The 20,088-nt window shown below is 41.9% G+C and overlaps 1 protein-coding gene across 1 annotated transcript in view; it reads right to left on the reverse strand.

Annotated features, from left to right (window-relative positions):
• Positions 1-2,294: 2,294 nt before the first annotated feature.
• The window catches only part of UCP3 (uncoupling protein 3), a 30,199-nt gene continuing 12,405 nt past the window's right edge, over positions 2,295-20,088 (reverse strand). The window contains 5 exon segments of the mRNA XM_078146571.1: positions 2,295-3,015; positions 8,697-8,877; positions 15,259-15,360; positions 19,584-19,697; positions 19,700-19,783. Of these exon segments, the coding sequence (XP_078002697.1) occupies positions 2,901-3,015; positions 8,697-8,877; positions 15,259-15,360; positions 19,584-19,697; positions 19,700-19,783 (596 nt within the window). The 3' untranslated portion in view covers positions 2,295-2,900.

Here is a 20,088-nt window from a genome sequence, read left to right on the forward strand (position 1 = left end):
TTTTGGTCAAGTTATCCATTTAAAATCCATTTAAAACATGTCCTTCTAGGAACTTAAATGCTAACACCAGAGGTTTTAATTTGCAATATCAGTTTACCAAATCAATCTTAATCTTGTCAGAAGAAAAATGGGTTGTCTAATTTTGCCATAAATTTGGAACATTCTAGATACCCAATAATTCAAAAAGTCTAGCAGAAATAATAAAAATCTATCTTTGCTTAGATTAGTCAATTTGAGTATTTGGAAGATCTCAAATCTACTTTTTTTCTTCTTCCCTCTTTGGTTTGGGGATGTGTTGTTGATGAAAGAATTGCTGCTTTTGTTCAAGGACAAAAATCTGAGAACAGAGAGAGAGAGAGAGAGAAGCAAAAGGTGAGAATGCTACCAAAACTAGAAAGTATGGCAACCCTCTAAATGTTTAACACAGGGAAAACCTCTTCCGAGCACCATCTTGAAGTGTCTTCCAGTCTTTTTCTTATCTCTACCTTTCCTTTGAGGAGCAAAGAAATGAAATGGGCTTGAAGTCTTCCAGTTGTTTTACTATCATAGAATTTTAGAGCTGGAAGGAACCTATAGGATTAAATCTTCTCTTTCTTAAAGGAAGAAAACCAAGGCCCAGAAAAAAGAAGCTGATATGGTCTTCATTTTAGTCCATGACCCTATCTAACCTGATGCAAGAAGATTAAACAGGAATTGTCACAGAATCATAAAACTTCAGAATTGGAAGAGACCTCAGAGCTCATCTGCCGGACTGATGAAAACTCTTTACATCTCTAGCAAGTTCTTCTCCAGCCTTTCCTTGAATAGCCTCACTAACATGGCATTCACTACCTCTAGAGGCAGTCCATTTAGACAACTCTATTTATTGGAAGTTCTTCCTTATATTGAGCTAAAATTGATCTCACTATAATTTGCCCTTCTTTAGCTTTAATTATGCCCTCTGGGGCTAAGCGGAATGCAAGGTTATGCTATGGGTTGACACAGTCTTCTCTTAGTTCAATTAAGCATCTTTAATATGCAAGGCAGTAAGCTACACACTGGGAATACAAAGCTAAAATCAGTCCTCACCTTCCCATTAATTGTTAGAGCCTGGAAAGGACCTTAGAGATTATCTAGTCCAACCCACTCATTTCATAGATGATGAAACTGAGGTCCAGAGAGGGAAAGTAATTCACTCAAGATCCTAAAGCTAATAAGTGTTACAGCTAGGACCTGGTACCTGATCTCTGTGACTTCAAGTGACAAAGCTCTAGTCTACCCCTGAAACAGAGGACTGGCCAGTCCTAGAAGCACATAGTGCACAGCATCATGCAGTCTCCCTATCCCATGGCTGTTTGATGAGCCAGCTTCTAGACATTCCTAACAGATGGCCTTGTTCTCCACTTCACAGCAGGCATAGATATGCTATGACTGTCTGCTTCCTGTCTCATCAACCTCAGGGTGAATGGAACATTTCCTCTACAATAATAAAAATTTCCGCTTCTTTAGAACTTTAAACTTTTCTATACACTTTCCATACAACAATCCTGTGAAGTAGGTACTATATGTATTATCCTCATTTTACAATTAAAGAAGCTGAATCTGAGAGATCTAAACTCACTTGTCTGTAGATAGTGCCAGAAACTAGATTTGACTCAGGACTCCCCTGACTCCAGGTCCAACACTTTTTTCACTCTACCATCTTTACTCCTTACTTTGAAAACAGTACCTTCAGTGACACAATCGACTGAATTCTTCTCTTTCTCCTCTATTTCTACCTCCTCCTTCAATCATCATCATCCTCATCATCATCAAATTTTACTAAGCACCTCAACATAGCCCTATCATTCTTATTCAACATGCTGTGTTCCCATTTGTGTGTGCCTACTGAGCCATATCCCAACCTTGTCATAGATTAGTAAACTGTCTTCATGAATTGCTTTGGCTGAAGAGATCTTTCTGGAAGCTAGTGTTGCGGTGATGTGAACCTCTTTGCCCTTAGCTAGGCTAGTTATTGGATGATAGATATGCAGTTTATTATCAGGCTTGTGACTGAAACTTTTTCTGTTGGGTAGGACCTGCTAGCCATCAAGAGCCAGGAGTTCTCTTTACTCTCACAGCACTGGAGAAGAACTTTAGTCCTAAATCCATAGCCTTTTGCTAAGGGCTAATACACAGCATTGCTTCTTTGGGCTAGGAAGATCCCAGTTTTCTAGAATTCTGTTTAGATTCCATCTCTAGAGCCTAGTGCACAGTACGCCCTGGGTGTTCAATAAAGCTTGTGGATGATGAACCATGATGAAAGACAAACAATGTACAACTTGTCCAGGACTTTATTGAGGGGATTGCTGTTCAGATACAGGTTGGATTAGATGTGATTTGACATTCCTTCCAGCACTGAGCTTCTGTGATTTTGATAAATTGCCACCTATATCCTAGATTCCCCAGTGAGTAGAAACTTAAATACCTATTCATCTCTTTCTTTGCTTAAAGTCTCTTGAACTGCTCTCAATTAATTTTCTAAACCAATGTCCAGGATACATCCACCATACCTTTTGATTTTCCCAAGTAGGTCTGCTTGACCTTATCTTCTCTTGCCTAAATATTAGGCATCAACCTTGATATTTTTCAAAAAATTAATATAATTTATGATTTTATCTTGTCAATGTATGACAAGGCTGTTCCTAAGACAGAGTATCCAAGGTAGGAAACTTCCTTCTTATCTACCTTTTCTTCTTCCATTTTTTCAAGTTTCAATCTGTGAAAGGGTATTTCTTAAGGTCTGGCAGCAAGCAAACATAAATATTTATCTCTCTCTCTCTCTCTCTCTCTCTCTCTGTCTCTCTCTGTCTTCATATATACGTATATATTTACATAATCAGTCTTATGTTTTCCATATTCCAATAATCTTCTCTTTTGGGTTACAATGAAGATTCCCAGGACATCTGGAGTTTCATCAGGGCCCGTTTCAATTGTTCATATGTCACAAACATCATCACATTCCAAGATCCCAAACGAAGAAAGGAAGGAGTGAATCTAGAGTGAAAAGAATAAGCAGACATTTGAGTCAAATGGGGCTGGATGATAGCACAAGACATTGCATAAAGCAGACACTTTAAACATGTCTGTTGATTGAACAACTGATCGTTCTTGTGTTCTTCTGAACAACTATTATAAGTTGGTAAAAATGTCTAGGATTCTTCCAGTCTTGTGTATTTAAGCATAGACTTTCAGAGTTGGAAGTACCCTTAGAGAGCAACTAGCCTGACCCAATATAGAAATGTAGAATTCTCAATGTAGAAATCCCCTTTGCAGTCTTCTTGATGAGCGTGATCTATCCTATCTGTGAATGCATCCATTGCCTGGAACCTCACTTCTAGAACCTGTTTTTCTAAGTGAGATAATGCAAATACTTAGAAAGTTCTTTTATATTGAATCAAAAAATCTTCCTTCTGGTCACTTCCCTCTGCTGGTCCTAGTTCATGCCTTTGGAGTCACATGTTCCTTCTTTTCCATCTAAGTCCTTTAAATATCAGAAGACAACAACTGTATCTTCAGATATCTCTAAAGTTCCTAAGAAAGTCTTGTATTATGCTTTTGGCTGGTCAGGACATGGCACTGATTCCTCCTCTCCTCAATTTTCTCATCACAATTTTCCTGGACCTCTCTTTTGTACTTTTTTTTTTTACTCTTCCATGTATTATAAGTATTTGTGTACTTGCTCTTCCTCCTACTACATTTTAATAGGGGTTTGTGTCACTTCTATCTTTGTATCCCAGAGAGGAAAGCATCCTATAAAGAGAATTGGTCTTGGAGTCAAAAGTTCTGTGCTAGTATTAGTTCTCTCATTTATTAGCTGTTTAACCATCAGCAGAGCACTTACCTTCTCTGAATCTCACTTGCCTAAATTAAAGTTTATACCTTCAAAAGATGGAATAACCAACTCTGGGGGGACTGCCATTCTATATCTGATTCTCATCAGCAAACAAGAACTGGGTGCTGAAGTAGGAATGATGAGAACCTTGGAGGAAATGAACATTCCAGACTAGACTTCATAGTAGAGGAGAGAAAAGCTGGACACTATCTAGGAAACATCCTCAGTTTCGAGAAGAGGAGGTTTTAAAGGGCTCTGAGAAGAGATGGGATCCCATTGCCTAAAATTCTATAGTGGAAGTTAACCCAGGGGGGATGGGAAAGTCTCAAGGATTAAATTCTGAAGATGCAGAGAAAAAATTTCTATGAATAGTTGTCTAAAGAAACAGACGTAGATATCCAGGGAACTTAGAATTCTTAAAAGATGTGTACTGAAGTTGGAATTCAAGAGCAGGGGGGTGGCGTGGGAGAATGGGTGAGTAGAAAAGCATGGCATGGTCCTACAAGATCATGAGTGTAAAACCAGAATGAGCCAAGGCCAGCAAGGAAAGCTTAACACAGGTAAAAGCATTTTAAAAAGCTCCACTGGGGCAATAGAGAGGTAAAGCAAACATTGTTTGGAGTAGAGGATGTGCTGAAAAGGAAAAGAAGGTAGAGTCGCTCAGCTGCTATTTGGCTTCTCTTTCCTCTGTCAAGGAGGATGATTTTTGGACTGAAAAAGACAGAATAAGATGACTAATAGAGAGCTGATAACCAAGATAAGCAAGGGGATCATAAAAGAGCATCTAGTTGGCCTTGGTGAGTTTACATCATCAGGCCTAGACAAACTATCTTAGGGTGCTGAAAGATTGGAAGCCATGACTGCTGAGCCATCCTGGAGAATAGCGAAGGAATCCCATGGCTGGAGAAAGGCAAATGTTCTGACTTTCTAAGAAAGGAAGAGAATAGAGTCTAAAGACGATAGCCCATTAATCTTAACTTTGATTCTTGGCAAAATTCTACAACTTATGATTAAAAGAATAGTTAGTAAACAGAAAATGAATCAGTGATTACAGATAGTCAACATGGCTTCAATTCAGTTCAACAAAAAATCATTAAGCGCTGCTATGTCTAGGTCACAATGCCAGACACTGGGAATAGGTACAAAGATTAAAAACAAAACAGTCCCAGCCCTCAGTGTGTGAAAGTGATACAACGAAGTTTCAAGAGGAAACTTCATCAAGGAAGGGCATGCCAGTTCAACTTTATTTCCTTTTTGGACATGGTTTCTCAAATGAGAGGGCATAAGAATGACTGTTGATATAATTTCCCCTGATGGAACTAAAACATTTAACCAAGTCTCTTATGCTATCCTCATGGACAAGATGGAGAAGTAACAATTGGATTGTTAGATGGATTCAGAACTGGTTGAGTGGCTGGATCTAAAGATTAGTTACTAATGGTTTGAAAGTTACTGGAGTGGCCCAGAGATCTGTGCTTTACCCTATACTAAGATTTAATCACTTTTCCACATCGACCAACCTTAAAGCTTTTATTAAGCACCTGCTTTTTATTAAGCAAGTTTAGGCACCATGTTAGGGGTAGAGGATATAAGACCAAAACAAAAATAGTCCCTGCCCTCAAGGAACTCAGTGTAAAAAAAGAAGACAAAATATACATATGTAAGTAAATCTCAAATAGATAAAAAGTGGAAGATGATAGGGAAGATATTATCAATAGTGGGGGGAGGGGAATCAAGAGAAGCCTTGAACTGATTGAGCCTTACAGGAAAATAGAGATTTTTAAATGATGGAAGTTAGGAGGGAGTGCATTCCAGGCATGGTGGGGTAGCCAGTGCAAAGGGGCGGAGATGGGAGATGAAGGGTTGTGAGGAACAGCAAGAAGCCTACTTGGCTAGACCTTATAGTGAAAGAAGGTGAGTAATGTGTATGATAAGACGAAAGGTATGTTGAGACCAGGTTATGAAGGGCTATTTTATCCTACAGGATATAGGGAGGCACGTGAGTTTTTTGAGTAGGAGAGTAACATAGTTAAACTTGCACTTTAGGAAAATAATTTTGACAGCTGTGTTGAAGATGAATTGTAGAGAGGAGAGACTTGAGGCAGGGAATTAGGAGGCTATGTAGGGAAGAGGTGATGATGGCCTAAGGCAAGGGTGGGGAACCTGCAGCCTTGAGGCCACATGTGGCCCTCTAGGTCCTCAAGTGCTGCCCTTTGACTGAATCCAAACTTCACAGAAACAAATTTGTTCAAATCAAAGGGTTGCACTTGAGGACCTAGAGGGCCACATGTGGCCTTGAGGCTGCAGGTTCCCCACCCCTGGCCTAAGATAATGCTTATGAGAATAGAGAGAAGGCGTCAGCTAGGAGAAATGATGTGGGGGTGGAAATGAAAATATTCTGCAACTGAATGGATATGTGACCTCAAGGGTTAGATCTTCTATCTATTCTGACTATATTTCAATTTTTTTTTCTATTTAGCCCAGTTTTCTAGATTATTGAAATATATTTGTATCCTCCCTCTTTCATCCATTGTATCACCCATCTCTGGTGGTGTTGTGTCACCTATGAATGTGATAAGCATTCCGTCTATTACTCCATCCAAATTGTTGATGAAAATGGTAAGCAGCACAGATCATGGAGGTACTCCATTTCTCCCCATCCTTAAAAAATCCTTGCTTGAGCTGCTGGTTATTGTCCTATATTTTCTCTCTCAGCTAACCAACCTGAGAAAGTCATCTATACTCGCAGCTTCCACTTCATCTCCTATTTGTACTCTGGCTTCCAACCTCATTCAAATGAAACTGCTCTCTCCACAATATCAAGTTACCAGCAATCTCTTAATTGCCAAATCTAACGACCTTTCCTCACTCTGGATTCTCCTTGGCGTGTCTGCAGTGTTTGACAGCTGTGTGGACAGCTGTGTGACACCTGTCAGTCACTTTTCTCTGGCTACTGTCTCCTTCGTTCTTTCTTGGTTCTCCCTTCTGTCTAACCCTTTCTCCTCAGTCTCCTTTGCTGGCTCTTTATCCATGTCATGCCCACCAAGCATGGATTCTGTAACGCTCTCTAGTGGGTCCCCTTCTCTTTTCCCTCTATGCTATCTCACTTCATGATCTCATTAGCTCATTAGATTCAGTTATTATCTCTATGTAGATGATTCCTAGATCTATATAGGTAGCCCTTGTCTCTGCTGAACTATAGTCATGCATCTCCAACTACTTCTTGGACATCTCAAACTGTGTATCCTATAAGCATCTCAAACTTAACATGTCTAAAACAGAACTCATTGTCTTTCCCTCAAAAACCTCCCCCCTTTTAAACCACCCTGTTAGGACATTACTATCCTCCCAGTCACCCAGGCTTACAATCTTGTGTCATTCTTTCTTCAGGCCCTCTTACTGTACTTATCTGACCAGTTGTCAAATCTTGACCCTTTCTACCTTTACATCATCTCAACTATAAATGCCAGTTTTTCATGCAAGCCACAATTCTAGTTCAGGCCTTCATCAGCTCTTACCTGAACTACTGCAATAATGTTCTAATTTGTCTGCCTTCCTCAAGTCTCTTCCCTTTACAATCCATTCTCCACTCAGGTGCCAAGGAGGATTTTCTAACATATAGGTTTGACCATGTCACTCCCGTGCTCAATGATCTTCAATCACTCCCTGTTGCCTCTAGCATCAAACATAGAGTCTTCTGTTTGACATTTAAAGCTCTTCATAAACTGGTTATTTCCTACCTTCCCAGGTTCCATGTACTTTACTTCCTTCTATGAACTCTATGATCTAGCTACATTAGCCTACTTGCAGTTCTTGAGCACAAAACTCCATCTCCAAACTCTGTACTTTGCAATGGTTGTGCCTCAGGGCTGGAATACACTGCCCCCTCACTTCTGCCTCCTAGTGTCCTTGGCTTCCTTCAAGGCTCAGCTCATATTTAGCATTCTGCATGAGGCCTTTCCCATCCTCCCAGGTGCTAATGTTATTTCTCCTTTCAGATTACTTTCATCTCCTCTGTAGATATCTTCCATGCACCTAATTATTTGCATGTTGTCTCTCCCATTAGAATGTGAGCTTCTTGAGAATAGGGGCTGTTTTTGTCCTTTCTTTAAATCCCCGGTGCATACAGTGCCTGGCACAAAGTAAGCACTTAATAAATGGCTGTCAATTGACTGATTGACACAAGAAAGCTCCATACAAGTTGACACTGACTAATGGCTCTTCTTTGGGGCTTTACTGAGCTGATATCCAGAGAGACCAAAGGACTTACCCCATTTCTCGCAGTGAATCAGTGACATAGGTGGTGCTGACTCGTGCTCAGTTTGGTACTTGTGATGGGGGTTCATTGTAGCATTACAACCCTTCCACCCTCTATTGACTGGTGCCTCTCCTGACCAATAATGTGTGAGTGCATGATGAATGCTGTGGTTAGGGATGCAGTCTGTGGCTATGGAACTGGACAAAGTCAACTGGTCTGCACAGTGATAAAACCTATGATCTCCTGAGCCCCACCTGATAGAACCAGTTATTGTTAATTCATAGTGGGAGGTCAAGGTCAAGACAGAGACTCCACTTGGAGCCAAATAGTATCAAAGCTGGCATGTTCCTAAGTGATCATCAACCCCATCATTTTATAGAGAAGGAAACTGGGGCGCAGAAAGAGGAAAGGGCTGGTGCAAGATGACAGAACTAGTGAGTGTCAAGTCAGAACTGGAGCTCTAGTTTCCTGACTTCAAGCACAGTGTTCTCTCCATCACACTATTCTTCCTGAAGCGTCCTGTCCATCCAAATGTATAAGCTGGAAGCCAGGATCCCCATAGCATTGAGCGAGGGGAGAGCTCACCCCTTGTAGAAGGCTGTAGGGCCTTCCTGCCTCAGAGTCTTCAGCATACAGTTCAAGGTGCTACTGTAGCGGCCAGGAGGAGAATTTATATATCGGGTCTTCACGACATCCACAGGGGAAGCCACAACCGTGGCGCAGAAGCCGGCTGCAAAGGCTGAGACAAAGTGGCAGGGGAAGTTGTCTGCCAAAGAAAGGGGAAAGGTCACATTGTCAAATGGTTCACCTTTCCTGAGGGGACCCCAGAGCTGTGGGATGGGCAGGAAGAAGGGGGTTTCCTAAGATCAGGCATTTTCTCTTGTTTGTTGTCACTGAATTTTCCTTCTGGCTCCACTATTTCTGTGGGGCTTATTATATACCTGATTCACCACGTTCACATTCCTAGAGCTGTAATGTTTGACTCTTCCTTTCTTTCTCTCTCTCATATTTGCTCAGCTACCCCAACTACTTGATTCTACCTCCCTAATATCTTTGTATCTTCTTTTATTTCACCTTCTCCTTAGTCCTACTAGCTTTTTATGGGCCCATGTTACCACCTGAACTATTATGAGAGCCACCTTTAAACACACTTTATATATCACCTTCATTTTCTCCCTTGTGTCAAAAAATAAAAAAAGAGAGGAGGAAAAAGCAGCTCATCAAAGTTAACCAGCACATTAGCCAAGACTGACAATATGTGCTGCCTGCCACGCTTGTGGTGAAGGAGGGAAGGGGCCTATTTCCTTTTCTGCTCCTCAGGGCCAAGCCTTTTAACAAGGCTTTCCATTTCTGTTCTTCTTTCATGTGCTGACACCCTAATATTCCACCGGAATAGATTTGGCTGTGCCATTCTTCTGCTAACAATCTTTTGGTGGCTCTTTACTGCCTATGAAAAGAGTTCAGACTTACAAACCTGGCTTATTAAGGAATCCATCCCTGGCACCAGCTTATTTGTCCAGCTTTAGCCAGTGCTCCACTGAGCATGCCCAGTGTAGGTCTGCTTTTGTGCCTTTGTTCATACTATTCCCTGTGCCTGGGATGGGCTACTTGACCTCTATCTGTTGATTCCTATCTATCCTTTAAAGCGCAAGTCAAATTCTACCTTCTCTAGGACATTCCCTCATTTGGTAAAGACTGTTCTTAGCCATTTGTATACTCTGAGGCACTTATGAATTAATTATTTTACTTTAATTTATTTGTGTGTCTCTCAGCATCCCCTCACATGACTTTAAGTTCCACAAGGGCAGGGACTTTTCTAGGACCACACATGCAGTAGGTGCTTAATAAATGTGTGTTGAAGCTATAGGTAGTAACCTAAATGGCTACTTAGGAAGTTCTGTTTACATGTGCCGGAACCCCTGCTGCCTTTACATTTCATCTGCATGTGAGCGACATCTCTAGAGTATCCACTGAAGCAGCAGAGGAGAGATGCAGAAGCTGGGTCTGAAAAGGAGGACGAGGGTGAGACAGATGGAGAGAGAGAAGAAGTAGGAGTGAGCACTTAGCCTGATGTTTCTGTGATCCATTCTGAGAGTGATGAGAATCTGGGGTCTTGGTTTCTATCGTTGGTCCCGGTGCCAAGAGCTCTAGTGCACCTCGTCCCACTGCCAGCCCTGATGGCACCTTAACATTCTGCCGACGAGCTCTGGAAGCCAGGAAAAGTGGCTTCGCACGTCCTGGGACTGGAGAGTGGCAGGAGGAGTCGGAGAAATGAGTGCGGAGAATGCCCATGCTTAGTTTTATTCCCGTTATTTTTCTTCCATTCTGTTTAAGTAAGTTTTTTAACCTCACTATTGTGTCTTGTAGTTAATCCTGGCTAAGTACAAAATGAGAGGCTAGGAGCAGTGGGTTTGACTAGCTGATGAACTCAGACAGTTCCTAGGAATGTGAATGTGGCATTCTGCTCTCTATGCAGTAGCCTATATTCAATGTGTGCAGCCTCTCCGTCTCTCTGTATGTCTGTCTGTCTCTGTCTCTCTCTTTATCTCTGTCTCTGTCTCGGTTTCTCTGTCTCTCTCTCTCTCTCATATGGATTTGAAACTCCCATGTGAGGCAGCATTGGGTTTGGAATTAGGAAGAACTGAGTTCAAATCCAGCTTCAGATATGTACTAGCTGTGTGGTCCTGGCCAAGTCACTTAGTCTGTATTTGCTTTGATTTACTCAACTGTAAAATGGGAATAATAATAGCATTTACCTTTCAGGGTTGTTGAAATACTTGTTAAAAAAAAAAAGCACTTAATGCCTGGCACCAGTAGATGCTTTCTAAATGCTTATTCTTTCCTTTCCTTTTCTCCCTTGCCCCATCCTCCACTCAAACTCTCTTTTAATTCCTCTTTCATCAAAGTGACTCATGTTTTCAAAAGTGTTAACAGCAAAGTTCTAAGAGGCCCACACCCAGTGGGGATGGAAGGGAAGAGGGGAAGGCATACCCTCACTATGTATGGCTATTGTCCAAGCACTGGGCTAGTTAGGACAGGCTGATTTCCTGAAGGTCAGTCAATTGGTCAATAAACATTTAAAGTATTTGTAATGTTGCCAGGACTGTGCTGAGCACTAGGGATACAAAAAGAGGCAGAAGACAATTCCTCCCCTCAAGGAGCTCACAGTTGAATGGGGGAGATAACAGGCAAACAAATATGTACAAACTATATACAGGAAAAATACAAAATAATTGAAGGAAGGAAGACATTAGAACTAAGAGGGTTTTGGAAATTTTTCCTGTAGAAGATGAGATTTTATGTGGTTTTTCCCTTTTGTTCTGATTCTTCTTTCACGACATAACTGATGTGGAAATATGTTTAACATGATTGCACATGTATAGCATGCCATCTTGGGGAGGGGGAAAGGGAGAGAGAGGGGGAAATTTTAGAACTCAAAATCTTATAAAAGTGAATGTTGAAAACTAAAAATTAATTAATTAATCAATGAAAAATAAGAAGATGAGATTTTAGTTGGAACTTCAGGGAAACCAGTAGGCAGAGATGAGGAAAGAAGGTCTTCCAGGCATGAGAACAGCTGGAGAAAATGACCAGAGCCAAGAAATGGATTGTCTTGTTTGTGGAACAGCAAGAAAGCTAGTGACACTGGATTGAAGAGTATATGGTGAAGAGTAAGGTGTAAGATGATTGGAAAGGTAAGGGGAGGTTAGGTTATAAAGGGCTTTGAATACTAAACAGAGGATTTTGTATTTGATCCTAGAGATAACAGAGTCACTGGAGTTTATTGAGCAGGGGAGTGACATGGTTAGACCTACACTTTAGGAAAATCACTTAGGTGTCAGAATGGAGGAAGGATTGGAGTGGGGAGAGATCTGAGGCAGGCAGACCCACCAGCAGGCTATTGCAATAGTAGAGGCATGAGGTGACGAGGGCCTGTACCAGGGTGCTGGCAGTATCAGAGGAGAGAAGTGACATATTTGAAAGATGTTACAAAGATGGAAATAAATAGGCCTTGGCAAAAATTGAATATGGAGGGGTGAAAGATAGTGAGGAATCTAGTGTTATTTCTAGGTTGCAAGGTTGAAGGACTGGGAGGATGTTATTGCCCATGTCAATAATGGAAAAGATGAGAGTAGGGGAATATTTAGGGGAAAAGATAATGAATTTAATTCTGTACATGTTGAGTTTAAGATGTCTACTGGACATCCAGTTTAAGATATCTGAAAAGCAATTGGAGATGGGAGACTGGAGGTAAGCAGACAGGTTAGGGCAAGATAGGTCAATTTGAGAATCATCAACATATGGATGATAATTAAATCCATGGGAGCTGATGAGATGACCAAGTGAAGTAGTATAGAGGGAGAAGAGAAGAGGGCCCAGGACAGGACAGAGCCCTGTGGGACACCCACAGTCAGAGAATATGATCTGGATAAGGATGCAGCAAAGGAGACTGAGGAAAAATGGTCTGATAGATAGGAGAACCAGGAAAGTGCTATCTCAAAAACCTAGAGAGAACAGAATGTCAGATTCTTGGTAACTTTGGAGAGAAGAGTTTTGGTGGAATGATAAGGTCAGAAGCCAGTTCATAAGGAGTTAAGTAGTGAGTGAGGCACCTATTGTAGGTAGCCTTTTCAAGGAGTTTGGCCACAAGGGACAGAAGAGATATAGGAAGATGGTTAGTTAGGATGGAAGGATCAGGTGAGGGTTTTTTGAGGATAGGGGAGACATGGGCATGCTTGTAGGCATTAGAGAAAGAGCCAGTAGACAGGGAGAGACTGAAAATAAGTGATAAAGTGGGGATGACAGAGAGGGTAGTCTGTTGGAGGAGACTGGACAGAATGGGATCTATTTTGTAGGTGAAGGGTTGGGGCACTTGGTAAGGAGTAAAGCCACTAGTTTGTGTGAGACAGGGGGAAGGAGGAGTTAGTGGCAGAGTTCATCTGAGTGAAATGAGATGAGGAAGAAGGGAGAAGAAAGCGGTTTTGGGGAATGGCTTTAATTTTTTCAGTAAACTATGAAGCAGGGTTCTCAGTTGAGAGAGTGGGGAGAGGGGAAGCCACGGGAAGTTTGAGAAGGGATGAAAAGGTGTGGAAGAGTCACTGTGGAGACTGGAATTAATAAAGGAGTTAAGGGATAGTGAGTTGATAAGGGAAGTGTGGAAGGATTGACTAGTGGCAGTGAGGACCCAGTTAAGATTGTATAACATAAATTTGTAGTGGAACTAGTAGAATGTTTGTGTGATTTTTTTCCCCACCTACATTTAGCAGCATGTGTATAGGAGTGAAGGTGGCAATGGTGGGATTGATCTAAGGCCAGGGATTGGCAGGACTCAATCAGCAATATGATAAGAAGGCCAGGGACTCAAGAGAAGAGGACAGCGTAGAATTGATCTGGCTCACCTAGGGGTCTAACCCACTGGGGAAGAATTTTCTTATTCATAGCAACTTAAGAAGCTAATCTACTAAAGCATGGAAGGTTTAGAGTCTACACCAATAGCGGGGGCTCCTCAAGAATATTTGAAACATTTCATTTGAAGCGCACAAGTCTCATGGCTAGTCTCCACATTTTCATGCTTCCAATTAGGCATTTTAACCTGATTTGACATGCTATAAATTCAATGCTTTGCTGTGCCTTTGAGTGTTGGTTCAATCTATGTGTCCTTTATATTTTCCTCTTTATCCATGACTGTCTCAGATTGTAAGAGAGAATTTGTGTTTCTAGAACACATACAAGAAGGTGTGAATTGATTTTTTTTCTAAATTCTAATAGATTAAATGAGAAAATGGATATAAATTTTTTGTAAATCATAAAGCCCTATCCCTATGGCCACTGCTAAGAGGCAGTATGGTGTAATGCAAAGAAAGAGTTCTGGACATGGAGTCAGAAAAAGATCTTCTAAAATACCACATAAATGACAGCTATTATTACAGATACTCTGACAATTAGCCTTCTCTCTCCCTTTCTTCTCTTTTTTCCAATTGCTTGGACTGTGTGTTCACTAAGTAATTTGAATTTATATAACATTTTAAGGTTTACAACCCTGTAAAGTAACAATTCAAAGAATATCATCTATTTCACAGATAAGGAAACAGGCACAGAGAGGGTGACTTGCCCAAGGTCACACAGCTAAGAAGTCCCCAAAGAGGGACACCAACCCAAGTCTTCTGAGTCTTGGGCCAGTGGTCTTTCCATGAGTATTATGCAGTTAAATGCTTAAGTATTCTCTGTTTTACAGATAGACTGTAAACTCTTTGGAATGCTGTGTGGTCCAGTGAAGGCATGCTGCATTTTGAGCCAGAGAACTTGTTTCAGCTGCCTGTGTGATCTTAGGAAAATCATCCAACATCTCTGGGCCTGGGTTTTTTAGTCTGTAAAATGAGAGGGTTGGGCTAGATCACCCTTAAAGTTCCTTCCAACTCCAACTCTATGATCCAGTGAAGGCAGGACCAATGGCTCGTGCTTCCCCATCACCTTAGCGTGCCGAGCGTAGAGGCTGCACTTACGGAGTAGGTGCCCAGCAGATATTGACAGTCACAGAACCACTGACTGTGAGAGTGGCAGGGAACCTCAGAGATCTAGTCCAGGGGGATTTAACCATTTTTGTGTCATGGATCCCTTTGGCAGTCTGGTAAAGCCTATGGAGCCCTCATAAAGTGATAAATGCAATAAAAATTAAAAAATATAAAATAAACATACAGGATTGCAAAGGAAACCAATTATATTAAAACATTAGTTATCAAAATATGTTTTAAAAGTTCACAGCTCCCTAACCCCCCCGGTTAAGAACCCCTGATTCTAGTCCAACTCTCATTTTGTAGAAGAGGAAACTGAGGCCAAGAGGGAAAGTGACCTGCCCAGAGTCACAGAACAAATCAGTGCAAAGCCAGGATTATGAATGCGGGACTTGTGGCTTCCACAGCAGGATCTTTTTTCAGTGTGCTGGGATTGTTTGACGTACTGGTGGACCCACCATGGTGCCATCAACTCCTTCTAAAAGTTGAGGCAGGTCCCAGTGGCCCCGAGGTTGACACTCCTCCTGTTGGCAGTGTCTATTTCTTTCCCCATTCTCTGTTCACTGAAGGAGTCTGAGGTGGGTCTGTGAGGGAGATGAAAATTGTATTGTTTGTAGAAAAGCCCAGAGCCTTACCAGACATCAGGCAGTGGTCTATCAGTGACTCCTTTATCATATCATAGGTCACCATCTCAGCACAGTTGACAATAGCATTTCTGGTGATGTTGGGCAAAGTTCCTGTTAGAGAGAGGGAAAGGAATGGGTCAGCAAGAATAGGAGCCAATTCAATTCAGTTCAATTCAATAAACCTTTATTAATTGCCTACTAGAGCATGATGCTAGGCTCTGGGAGGAATGGCAAGCTTCGATGAGCCATGGTCCCTGACCTCACAGAGCCCACTGTCTAGTACGGGGATGAGACAAAAATGCCAAGCGATAAATACACAATAATAGAATCCTCTGGATGGACTGGGGGAGGGGGTATTAGTCATTTAATCCAATCCTGTGCTTTTGATTAGGACCTCAAATATAGTCATGAGATTCTACGAGGGTTTAAAGCCCATGCCCCAACTCTCCCCCTGCAACAAGATGGTTAATGATACTGGAAAGTCTTTCCCCATATCTAAGCCAAATCCTCAGTGTCCAAGGTTAAGGCATAAGAGTGTCAGATAGGAGGAACTATAGGACAGGGAGGAGTTTGTAACCTAGAGTTCATTGACAGATCTGATGGACAGATCTGGGGAAATTTGGGGGGAAAATTGGGAAGGGGAAAAATTACAAATTCATTTTCACTCATTTCTAATTGAAATTTAGCATTTCCTTTAATTATGAATTTTTAAAAATATTATTTTTGGGAAGGCATCTAGACTGCTGAAGGTATCCATGACACACAAAAGATTAGGAACCCCTGTCTTATAAACCATCTGGTCTAATTCTCTTATTTTGTAGATGAGGAAACTGAGAGGCCTGCTTAAAGTTATTGAATTAGTGGTAGAACTGGAACAACAAAGGCGAAGCCTTCTGCCTGAGTCCTTCCTCTGGACAAATTCCAGGACTCTTTCCACTACACTTGAACAAGATGCTGAGGAGGCCTGATTGGGGCAGAAGAGACTTTGTGAGCAAAGGAGCCCTGGCTTCCAGTCCTGCCTCTTCCCCTAAGATACTGCCCAGCAAAGATGTAAATCCCTGGATATGCCAGCCATCATGAGGAAAGGGAATGGGAACGGGAGTTGCCATTTCCAGTCTTACATGCTGCAGCTTCTCCTGCAGGCTCCCAGAACAAAAAATGATGGGATCTGCATCTTATGCTGTGGCCGGGACTATTCTTTCTTCAAATGCATGCATAGGAAAATGGCTCCTGGCCTGGGGAGCTGCCCCTACAGCCTTGGCTCACACAACTTTAGGCCGCCAGTCTCATGCCCACCAGTGCCCTTTAAAGAATAGCCACATAGAAATCCCACTGTTTAAGGCTGTGCTTTGGCGCACAGAACTTTACTGTGGTGTTCACAGATTCCCAGTTGTTTTGTAGATCGCTTTCAGTGACTCTGTGAACTTGGATGGGATAAAACATTACATTTTAATTATTTCACCATAATTGATTTTCTTTGCAATCCTATGCATTTTGTGTATGTAAAAACATTATTCTGAGAAGGGGGGGAAATCTATTCATAGGTTTCACCCAAACTGTCCAAGTTGTCCAGGACACAAAAAAAGGCTTTAGGCCATCCTTAAAAAGTGTGTTTGTTCTCTTTCCTACTTGGTTATTTATTCTAGAATCCAAAATATCAAAGCTTGAAAGGAACAGAATAAAGGGTGTCTGATCTGGGAGCAGAGGGACCTTACAAAACAGTAAGCACTATTGTGTTTGTTGTGAGCAGAGCAGAAAGACAAAGATAGAAAGTTCAGATAAAATTCAGTCCCTCACCTCATGGAAAGATAATGGTGAGAGACATTATATATAATACATAAACCCAAATCACTATGTTACATGTTATAATTATATGGATTATAGTTTATATTATGTGTTATTATATATTACATATTTACATATAGGTTGTTGTTCAGTTGTTTTAGTTGTGTCTGGCATTTTGTAACCCCATATGGAGTTTTCTTGGCAAAGATACTCGAGTGGTTTGCCATTTCCTTCTCCAGCTCACTTTACAGATGAGGAAACTGAGGCAAACAGGGTGAAATGACTTGCTCAGGGTCACACAGATAGTAAATGTCTGAGATTTGATCTCAGGAAGATGTCTCTTCCTGATTCCAAGCCCAGTGATCTACGTACTATGGTGCCACCTAACTGCCCTATTAGGTATAGCTAGCTAGCTAGCTAGCTAATATGTAATATTACATGGCAAGCACATTAGAGGAATGGAAATAAAGTGCTATACGAGGGAAGTTTATCACCTGGGAGGATTGGGTGAGGCTTTCGTTAAGGAGGAAGAACTTGGGCTGAACTTTGAAGGATAAGCAGGGATTCAGCATCAAAAGGTGGGTGCAGGGGGAAACACTTACTACCACTAATAACGACATTCTCCCAGTTCTCCAGTGCTTTAAGGTTTGCATAGCACTTCATACATCGGATTTCATTTGAGCCTCCAAGAATCCTGGGAGGTAGGTGCCAAATATATAGCTTAGAAACAGGGGTGGGGAACCTTCGGCCATATGTGGCCCTCTACGTCCTCAAGTGCAGCCCTTTGACTGAATCCAACTTCTTTGTTCTGTGAAGTTTGGATTCAGTCAAAGGGCTGCACTTGAGGACTTAGAGGGCCACATGAGGCCTTGAGGCTGCAATAGGCCCTAGAATGTATGTCAGAGCTGAAAAGAACTTAATTTTAATATGTGAAGGTTCTGTGATTTTTGTAGGCATGGGAACTCCTCCCTCCACCCATGTCATTCATCACTTCTCTACTAGCACTTAGCAGAAGCTTCATGATTTGCTGTAGCCGCTTGGGCATGCCCCTAGACTGCAGCCTTCCCAGCTTGGTAGGAGCTGCAGAGTTTGTGTTCTACCGGAAAATCTTTCAAGAACCCACTGACCTCAACACACTATAATGGAGCAATAGAACAGGACTTCACTGTAGGAAAACACAGCTTGCTGGGTCTGAAAGAGACCTTTGAACAAGAGGGACAGACCTGGAAGTTTCTTAGAGATCACACAGTCCAATCCCCCCTTATTTTACTGGTGAGGAATAGATTCAGAGAGAAGGGATTTGCCTTCGGTCACATAGGGGCAGAGCTGGGATCCAGGTCTTCTAATTACATTAACAAGTGGTATTTGTAAAGCACTTGTAAGTCTACAACTTTACATACATTATCTCATTTGCTCCTCACAACAACTCTGTGAAGTCGATGCAATTATGATTCCCATTTTGTAGTTGAGGAAACTGAGGCAAAGAGAGGCAAAGTGACTTGCTTAGGGTCACGCAAGTAATAAGTAACCAAGGCAGTATTTGAATTTTGGACTTTGTGACACCAAAGCTACCCAGCTGCCTGAAAGGTATTCCAAGCACCCGATCCTTTCCACTATACCTTGATCATAGTCCTAGCATGTTTTTAGTGCTAGAAGAGACCTGAATAGTCACTTAGTCCAACCTCCCCTCGAGTGCAGAAATCCTTCTGTGATCTTCCTAGCAGTCGGTTCTCCAGCCTCTGTGTGAAGACCTCGAGGAGAAGGAACTTTCTACCTGCCACTCACTGTTCTGCTGTGCTGAAAGTTCTTCTGCTTTCCTCCTCCTGACTTTAATTCTACCCCCTTGATACCAGAGAGACAAATCTGCTCCTTCTACTCTAGGATAGCCCTTCAGATGTTAGAAAATAGCAACCATTCCCTAAGCCTCCAGAGCTTTTTCTCAAGGCAAAATATCTTCAGTGCCTTTAGCTGAATCTCATCCATGGGTCACAGAATGGCCTGAGTCAGAGACCTGACTCAAGTCTCTGAGTAATAAATTAATAATAAATTAGAAATAATTTAGGTAATAAATTAATAAATAAGGGTGTCTGTGGAGAATAATGGCTTAATAAGTCCTTGTTGACTAAATATTCCTTCTTCCAGATAATATAAGTTTTCAGTACCTCAGGAAAGAGCAGTGAACTCAGTATGAGAAAGCTTGTGTTTGAATCCTAGCTTCAACACTTCCTAGCAGTGTGACAGGAGGCAAGTGATTCACCTCTCTGAGCCTGTTTCTTCCTTTTTAAACTGGGAATACTTGTATGACCTACCTCTCGGAGTGTTGTGAGAAAAGTGCTTTATAAACCTTAGAGCACTGTAGACATGGCCATTCTTATTATTAGGGGAACTATGGTCCCTGTGTCTGGATGATGGGGGATAGTTGTTTTGGTAAGGGATGTTACTTTCAGGACCCTTTAAATCCACCGCCTCCTCTACCCACTTAGGAGGTCCTGATTCTTTGGGTAGCACTAGTCCTGCTCAATGCCAGGAACTCTAGAACCAAGACCCACCTTTCCACAGGCCCCTGATCCCTTCCTCCCTGGCAATTGTCCTGTAGGCATCTATTGTCCCGCTGTATTTTTGGCTGCTTCCTGGTCCTAGTCGGACACTGGCCTGGAAACGCACTTCACCACATCGGTAGGTTGAGCACAGGTCACAGCCATGGCTCCTGTTGTGCATCCTGCCAGGATCCGAACGATGATGCTGGAGTCTGTTGTGGGGCAAAAGATGAAGAGAAGAGCAAGAGGGGAAGGGGTGAGTCAGCATCCTGCCAGGTCTCTGACAGAAACTTTATGATCCCTGATCTAGTATAATCAGTCCTATTTCTATACTGCATCATTCTTTTGGTTTTTTTTTTAAAGGCAATTGTGATTAAGTGACTTGCCCAGGGTCACACAGCTAGTAAGTGTCAAGTGTTTGGCCTGATGCTGGATTTGAATTCAGGTTCTCCTGATTTTAGGGCTGGTGTTTTATCCACCGTGCCACCTAGCTGCCCCTATAGTGCATTATTCTTTA

The sequence above is a fragment of the Phascolarctos cinereus genome, unplaced genomic scaffold (assembly GCF_003287225.1).
Source record: "Phascolarctos cinereus isolate Bilbo 61053 unplaced genomic scaffold, phaCin_HiC Scaffold_726;HRSCAF=1367, whole genome shotgun sequence".
In the NCBI taxonomy this organism is placed as follows: Eukaryota; Metazoa; Chordata; class Mammalia; order Diprotodontia; family Phascolarctidae; genus Phascolarctos; species Phascolarctos cinereus.